Source organism: Ranitomeya variabilis, chromosome 4 (genome assembly GCF_051348905.1).
Source record: "Ranitomeya variabilis isolate aRanVar5 chromosome 4, aRanVar5.hap1, whole genome shotgun sequence".
Lineage (NCBI taxonomy): Eukaryota > Metazoa > Chordata > Amphibia > Anura > Dendrobatidae > Ranitomeya > Ranitomeya variabilis.
Window position 1 is genome coordinate 312240131 of NC_135235.1, and position 8508 is coordinate 312248638.

At 36.3% G+C, this 8508-nt stretch overlaps 2 protein-coding genes across 14 annotated transcripts in view; one reads left to right on the forward strand and one right to left on the reverse strand.

Moving 5' to 3' along the window:
* Nucleotides 1-1858, reverse strand: part of PRDM16 (PR/SET domain 16) — an 868945-nt gene extending 867087 nt beyond the window's left edge. For all 7 annotated transcript variants that reach the window (XM_077250426.1, XM_077250425.1, XM_077250424.1 and 4 more), the window contains exon 1: nt 1733-1858. In XM_077250426.1, the coding sequence (XP_077106541.1) occupies nt 1733-1769 (37 nt within the window). In that variant the 5' untranslated portion in view covers nt 1770-1858. The remainder of the gene's footprint in view (nt 1-1732) is intronic.
* Nucleotides 1222-7102, forward strand: LOC143764637 (uncharacterized). 7 transcript variants are annotated; one of them, XM_077250432.1, is made up of 5 exons: nt 1222-2093; nt 2345-2382; nt 2510-2646; nt 2988-3079; nt 5412-5701. In XM_077250432.1, exons 1-5 carry the CDS (start codon nt 2078-2080, stop codon nt 5666-5668), a joined length of 540 nt encoding a protein of 179 aa, XP_077106547.1. In that variant the 5' UTR covers nt 1222-2077; the 3' UTR covers nt 5669-5701. The 7 variants fall into 7 exon arrangements, 3 of the variants coding, with proteins under 3 accessions (XP_077106547.1, XP_077106548.1, XP_077106549.1); XM_077250433.1 differs by lacking the exon at nt 2510-2646 and having other exon boundaries at nt 1224-2093; nt 2345-2475; nt 5412-5901; XR_013213241.1 differs by lacking the exon at nt 5412-5701 and adding an exon at nt 6856-7102 and having other exon boundaries at nt 1228-2093; nt 2345-2646.
* The last annotated feature ends 1406 nt before the right edge of the window (nt 7103-8508 follow it).

Consider the following 8508-nt stretch of genomic DNA (forward strand, 5'->3'; position numbering starts at 1 on the left):
ACTGCTCCAAATACATGCACCAAATGGTGACACTTCCACGGCGCCTTCAGCATTCCCTGGGCAATTGTGGGATACACAGGAAAAATGCCAAAACCTGTCTGCAATAATCTGCATAATAATAATAATAAATAATAATTATATTACGAAAGTAGCTCATAGTGCAGCAAAACTTTTAAAATACACTTTTGTAATATTTCCAAATTGATTATTTTAAATAAAATAAAGAAAGGTCTTTTTTTAAAAAAAGATCTAATTAATTTTGTGCCATTTATATAGGTCATTGATAGGAGTCATATTATTTCCTATTATTTTAGCATTTTATTTCATGCAATAGTCCTACTGGGCCCTGGAGCTGACCATTGATTACAGCTCCCCTCTCCTAACAGCTGCGCCCTGTAATAACTGGTAGTGCAAATGAAGTGAGCAGGTTAATGTGTTACTGAACTGCGAGCATTCCTGTATAATACAGCAGCTGCATACAGATCCCTGTGTATTAGTGCAAAAGCACTTCATAGCTGCACTTTCTATCTACAATGGACAAAAGTTAAAAAGATAGATAGATAGATAGATAGATAGATAGATAGATAGATAGATAGATAGATAGATAGATAGATAGATAGATAGATAGATATAGAGATAGAAATAGATATAGAAATATATAGATTATATATATATAGATATATATGTAGAGAGAGATATAGATATAAATAGAAATAGATGTAGATATAGTGTATATATATATATATATATATATATATATATATATATATGTATATATATATATAAATTAAACCTCACCTGGGACTATATACACTGATATGAGAAATATCTTTACTATTCATAAATGGCATCATAAGAACAAATATAAAACATAATTTAAAAGTACTAATTACCATTTAAAAAAATGAAAAATATGACAATTAGAACCAAAGTGATCTCCAATGCCAGTACTTCCCTTCCTTGCAGCAATCAGTGAATATCTGACTAGTGAACACAAGAAAGCACATTGAAACTGAAAGTAAATGACATGTGACAGCAGAGAATTGTGCAGTAATCCCCAACTCCAGCCACAAGCAGTGGAATAATAGGGACCCTAATGTCGGCTCCTAGTCGGGGCCACACTACTCGTCCAGTGTGAATGCAGCCATAGGACTCGAGTGCACACATTACAGGATTACAGTGCACCCCCAGCCCCACCACCTCCCCCACCCCATCCTACAGCATCCAATGCACACAGAACAAGGCAGACTGAGATCCAGAGAGAATCCAGTGCTGGATCCGGGATCCCTGGCTGGTTGGCCCTGGTTTGGCTGCTGCCTGCTCCCCTCTCTGTACATGGAGTCTGCTGGAGCTGCTCCCTCTCTTCTTTATGTCCTGGGCAGCCCTCTAGCGCCCACTATTTCTACAGCCAGGAATATAATTTCACAACACTTGGAAGGATTCAATAAAGGAAGAAAAAAAAAAGTTGCTCTCCCTCTCGTCAACTTTTCGTTAAGTTTCCTTCTTTGCCATTTTCAGGGTCCCAGGCTGGAAGTGGAGGAGCAGGGGCAGCTCGGCGCCCAGGGCTGGGGATGGGGAGAGGTGGCTGGCCCTGCTCTGCACAGGGGGACACCAGCTAGGTAGCAGCCTCAGCTCCCTGCACCGGCTCATCTGTCTGCAGGGATCCACAGGCAGCAGGGAAGGGATCACTGGATCACCGGGGTGCACAGGAGACAAACACAAAGCTGCTTACTTTTGGCCAGTTTCCGCGCCCTCGCCTTGGATCTCATCTTGTCGGCTCGTAGATTTCTCTTCTCCTCCTTGAGCCCAGAAGCAAGCTACACACTATCTTCATCTCATAAGCATTGTCAGTTTGGACACCTTTGCACATGCGCACAGAGCATTCAATCTGACACCCTCGCCAGGACTAAGAAAGTTTCCAGTGTAATCATCATCATCATCAGGTTTTTTTTTTTGTCCTCTTCAGATCACTTATCTCCCCCCTCGGCTCTCCCTCCCTGCTCTCTAGCTCCAGCTCTGTACTGCCTCTTTAAGAAAAATCACATCTTACCCAGTGCAATTGGCCCCTGGATTGGGCATGTTTGTGGAGCCAGGTACCAGTCACTAGGAAGATGTTTGCTCTATGGGATTTATTTCTAATGCTTATAACAACTTTACTATAATTTTATATGATCAATATTTAATTTATTTTTTAGTATTTATAGCCAATGATATGTTATGCAATTGTCACATTTTGTCTTTTTTCTTCACTTTGTATATTGACATGTCTGTGTTTTTACCTACAGCCAATCTTTTACCTTTGACCATTCTTTATGTATAATAATATAATACCGATGCTCCATAGGAAACAAGGAACCTCTCGGTTACTGGAAGAAGAAGGAGGTGAAGGGGGCACCGATCCTTAACCCCTTCTCTGCCAGGGGGCTGCACAGCACAAGCCATGATGTTTCATCCATCACTGGCACTGAATGCAGGGTGGGTAGCTCTGACCCTTGTTTTATTGTTACAGGGTTATTATTCTAGCAATAAACTATGTGTGCTGATGTTTTCTGTCTGCCCTGGATGCTATGGATCCGATGCTCCTTCCTCCCTCTCTCTCCCTTCACTGTCTGGGACTGATGACTGGCATGTGCGGGGTTGTCATAGGTAAGTCCTTCACATCTATTATGGAACTGTCACTCATGTATGTTGCACTATGTGCTTATATATCCCCATCCCCCATCACCTATTCCTTGCATACAATGCAGAAATCAGACATTTCTGTACATTGCTCTGTTAATTTATGATCCTCTATTAGTCCATTACTAGGGGTAGGACCTGCAGCCAAGGTCAAGGTCACTCTATAGGTCTTCCAGTAACACTACCAGGGAGGGACAGATTGTGAAGTCCAGATGATTAGCTGTCACCTATAGTGTGAGCCAGTATAGAGCTGCGCAATATCAGCTGCTTCCCCTGATGGGCCTTGTACAAATGTTCTTACTCCTCAGGGATCTCATCCAAGTGCAATGTTTAATATACAAACATATATGGATTTACAAGAAACACATAAGAAATCTGCCGCAATTTATGATTCCGACAGGTAAAATACTGCAATGTTATAGTTGTGTAGAATGGGGAAATGGAATTATTATGTCATAATTCAATATATTAAAGATTCATAAAATTTATTCCACTATCTCTGACAGATTAATCTAACAGAGTGCTAGTATACTGACTGTACTAATAGGATAGATAGATAGATAGATAGATAGATAGATAGATAGATAGATAGATAGATAGATAGATAGATGATAGATAATAGATAGAAAAATTGATAGGTAGATAGATGATAGATAGATAAATAGATACATAGATAGATAATAGATCGATAATAGATACATACATAGATAATAGATAAATATATAATTGCTAGATAAATTGATAGATAGAATAATAGATAAATAAATGGATAGCTAGATAGATAGATAGATAGATAGATAGATAGATAATAGATAAATATATAATAGCTAGATAAATTGATAGAAAAATAGATAAATAAATAAATGGATAGATGATAGATAGATAATAGATAGATAGATAATAGATAGATAGACAAATTGATAGATTGATACATAAATGATAGATGATTGATAGATACATAGATAATAGATAAATAATAGATAGATAGATGATAGATGATAGACAGATAGGTAATAGATAGATAGATGATAGATAGCTAGATAGATAGATAGATAGATACTAGATAGATAGGTAATAGATAGATAGATGATAGATAATAGATAGATAGATGATAGATAATAGATAGAAAGGTAATACATAGATAGATAGATAGATAGATAGATAGATAGATAGATAGATAGATTATTTGGGTCAGTATCATCCAGGGATGATTAGGATATACTGACATTGGTGTTGTGCCCCAGGAGACTGTATAGCAGCAATCACTTGCACCTGTAGATACTAGAATTATTCTAGTGAAGCAACAATAGAATTTACACTTAATTTTTTCCTTTTGGACAGTCCAGAATTAACTACAAAGTAAATAGTAATAATTTACTATTGTGGTTACTAGAGAAGCAAATAAGCCATGCTTTTCATCTGCTGCAAAGACTGTTCAGCCTTATGTAACAAATGCATATCTGTCATAGAGCGCAACTGTGTGCACAGTGACTGCAAATACTAGAGAGAAAGGCAAGCCATAGGCATAGGCTGGGTATACAGAGCAAGGAAGAAATATATAGAATTATTATAGAACAGCATTATAATATATTATAAGACCATAGAGTGCTAAACAGAAAAACATCACATGTAATCAATTACATAAATCACACAACAGAAAGCAAAATAGATCACGGCTTAAAATAAAATCAATGAAAGAGAGCACAGAATTTATCACATAATAAATAACATATCAAAAGAAAGCACAGCAGAAAACCAAATACAGAAGAACAGTGTGCAAGCAGTGATATATACCATAGTGAAAGTCATATAAAACACACACACACACAACAGAACACAGCATACAACACACAATGCATGATGTAAACATTCTGCCAAAAAATAAAAAGCAAACACAGAGCACACCATGACACCACACAATACAACACCCAAACTGTAACACAAAACACAGTACAATCGGTGACACAGAGCATACAACAAATCATATAAATCACACACAACAGAACACAGCATACAACACAGAATGTATGATGTAAAAACATTTTGCAAAAAATGAAACACAGAACACACCACAACACAACACATAAAACACAGAACAGAGCACAATCAGTGACACAGAGCATACAGCAAATCATAGAAATACACACAACAGAACACAGCATATAACTCAGAACGTATGATGTAAAAACATCAAGTAAAAGAAAACACAGAACACAACACATGCAATACCAGTCAATGACACATAAAACTATGCAACGAAACAGTCAGTAAAGCAAGATAAAGGAATATTCCCAATAACACATAGGACAGAACAGAGATCTGTATTATGATGTGGTAATAATAGGAGTCAACCAATACAGTATTATAGCACCTGACTATAAAGAGAACACAGAAAAATACACAAATCAGTAAGAACAAAACAAAAAGAAAAAGAAAACGCGCATACAATACATAGAATAGAAAAATGTGCAGAATCTAACAATCATAAAAAACATTACACAAAGCAAACAACAAACACACAAAGTACACAAGTCACACCTAACCCACCACAACCCATAGGTCCTCAGTGGATGGGACACATATGCTCAGCCCTACAAACTAGTGCAAACTGTATATTTATTACACTGAGCAGGACGGTCCACTGTATGTGTGTGCAGCCGCAGAGTGGTGACAGAAAACACGAGTGGACAATGTGTGAGCTGTGCCCTGATCCCACTGCTTCCTTACTCTAGGAATACAGGACGCACAACGCAGCCATCACCCCCGGGGGCAGCGATCACCCCGGGGGCAGCGCTCCGTACAGCCAGCGCACACTGCTGCGGCTCTGCTGCGTGCGACAATGCCGCAGGACAAGGAGACACTCCGGCCGCTGCCTACAGTCACACTGATGGGTGCAGGATTATGGAGAGAGGAGACATGGCGGGTTTTCTGTTTTATCCGCTTATTAAACCAGAAACACTACAGGGGATTTTCCTCTTCAACGAAATAATGTGTATTTGTGTATATATTGGGCTGATGTGTGTGTGAGGGCTGTGTATGTCTATGTGTGTCTATATATATATACAAACATACAGATGCGTACATTTAAATACTTATGCCAGTTTGTGTATGCATATTTGCATTTGTTAGTTTTGTATGTATGTGCTACAACAAAATAATCTGATTGGTGCACTCATTATGAGAACTCCCTGATTTTTCTACACAATTATGGAATATATATATATATATATATATATATATATATATATATATATATATATATATATATTAAATGTGTTTATATATACATATATAAATGTATGTGCATACATATAAATATATGTGTATATAAGTATGTATTAGTATGTATTAACATGCATGAAAATGTGCATATGTAAGTATATAAAAATGTGTATTCATATGTATGTATATATAAACTATATGTGTGTTCATATATGCATATATAAATGTGAGTGTATATATATATATGTATATATATATATATATATATATAAAAGTTATATATATATATATATATATATATATATATATATATATATATATATTTGTGTGCGTGTATGTGTGTCTATTGGGGCACACCACCAACGTCAGTTTATCCTAATCATCCCCTTGAAGATACCAGCCCAATCTATTATCTATCTATCTATCTATCTATCTATCTATCTATCTATCTATCTATCTATCTATCTATCATCTATCTATTATCTATCTTTTATCTATTATCTATCATCTATTAATTATCTATCTATCTATCTATCTATCTATCTATCTATCTATCTATTGTCTATCTATCTTTTATCTATTATCTATCATCTATCTATCATCTATTTATTATCTATCTATCTATCTACTATCTATCTATTATCTATTATGTATTATCTATTATATATCTATCATTATCTATCTATTATGTATTATCTATTATTTATCTATATTTTATCTATTATCTATCTAATTTCGTCTTCTTATATTATTATTTTTCAGTGCTTTTTTGATAACTGTGTTTTGCAGTGCGACAAAAGTTGTTCTGATCTTTCCTGCTGATAGTTGGAGTAAAGCATAAAACATCCTATCTGTATAGCTTCTGTATAACTTCTAGAACAAAGCCCTTTTCCTACACATTATTAATGCCAAGTGCTGATCACTGCACTGCCCCTTCTTATCTTTGTGGCACAGGTTAATATGACTCTTATCTGTAATCATCGCGCTGAAAACTTTGCAGCCCAATATTGACAAGTAAGAAACACAACGAATCTTGTCAGTCTCTACAGTGACTATTTCCTGAGGGTGAGAAGGAGGCGATGCTGAGTCCTGACTGATGGCTGACTGAGGACCTGCACACTGTGGAGTCATTAATAATTAATATACATAAGGGCAATGGATTGATTGTTTTTTAGCACTGAATAAAAACTGATCATCTGCACACAGCTTATGGAGTGTTTATTTATTTATTTTTTCAAGAAATGGAGTGTTTATTTTTGTTCAAGAAATGAAAAATAGCTAAAAAAAATATAAATAAAGTGACAGATGCTTTGTATACAAAGTGCACCAGTAATAAGGTAGCCACTTTTACTTTCTCCCTGGGTATTTGCTATATTTGCCAATGCTTTGGTCCACTTCTGTCCCATAATTAGAAGTCATTTTAATTGAGTTCAGGACCTCTGCATGTCTGAGTGCTGCCCATAATCCTGGAGAAGTAATATAGGGAGAGGCAGCCAGGAGCTGGGCTAAAGTGAAGCATTAACCCAGCCACTCATTAAAGGGAAACTGGAGGAATCTTATTTAATGCAGTGGCAGTAAATGGGACTATATATCCTTATATAGATCCTTCTATATATCCTTGGAGTAATCCAAACCATATGCGGTATATAAGATGCTCCAATGTATGCGAGGCTCCCATTATCCAGCCTCATTTGTATGCAATAAATAGAAATGTGCAATTATAACAGCCCAGATTATTGCCCCTTCCATTCAGCTGCTGTGAACAAGGATTAAACCCCCTTATAATAAAGACTCTGCCCTGTTAATATATACATAGCCCAGGGTGGATATTAATCACATCAGGTTTCCTTCTTTTTTTTTTTTGCTCACAATTGCAAAAATTGTTTGGACGCCTGCCAAAAAGTATGATTTCAATTAAGGGGATTTGGTGGTCGAGGGGGGCACTGGCAGGTATTGTGCTGGCTCCTGGGTTTTGTTTCAGGAGAAAGGATTCAGATGGAGAGAAGTCTAAGCCACTGGGAGACCTTTTTTTTTTTTTTAAAGAACTGCTGGGTCTATTGGTTTTTTTCTCTTCCAGAGATCGACTATAGAATAAAACAAAAAAAAGGAGAGGAACTGGGCAGAAAAAGAGGATTTACTTCACAGCCAAGTGAAGCAGAAATGTCTGCACTTACAATGTGTAATATTTAGAAAGACAATTAATGCAAGCAGATGAATAGGAATATGCTGCAAAGAAGCAAATCTGGTGTCCTTTTCCTGATTACAACCTGTAAACCTCAGTTCCCTCATCCACATCACCCAAAAAATTAGATAAATATATATATATATATATATATATATATATATCCACAAAATATAGAAACTGAGTAATGATTTGAATGAGCTATGTGGCCAAAGTGCAGGGGATCTGGGATCCTTTTAGTTATCCCCAACCTGTGGCTCATCAGCTGTTGTGACACTACAATTCCCACACTTCCATAGTTATATAAGCTGCAAAAAAAGATTGAGTTCCATCAAGGTCAACTCTTTCCAGAATTGTTGTTTCCTATTGCAATACATTTGTCAATTTTTATTAAATATTTGATTTATGTTAAAAAGATCTGCAAG

Coding starts and splice junctions, on each gene's coding strand:
- LOC143764637 (XM_077250432.1), top strand. Junction 2,647..2,987: donor CATGTGCGGGGTTGTCATAG/GTAAGTCCTTCA, acceptor CTTACTCCTCAG/GGATCTCATCCAAGTGCAAT. Junction 3,080..5,411: donor GCAATTTATGATTCCGACAG/GTAAAATACTGC, acceptor TCCTTACTCTAG/GAATACAGGACGCACAACGC.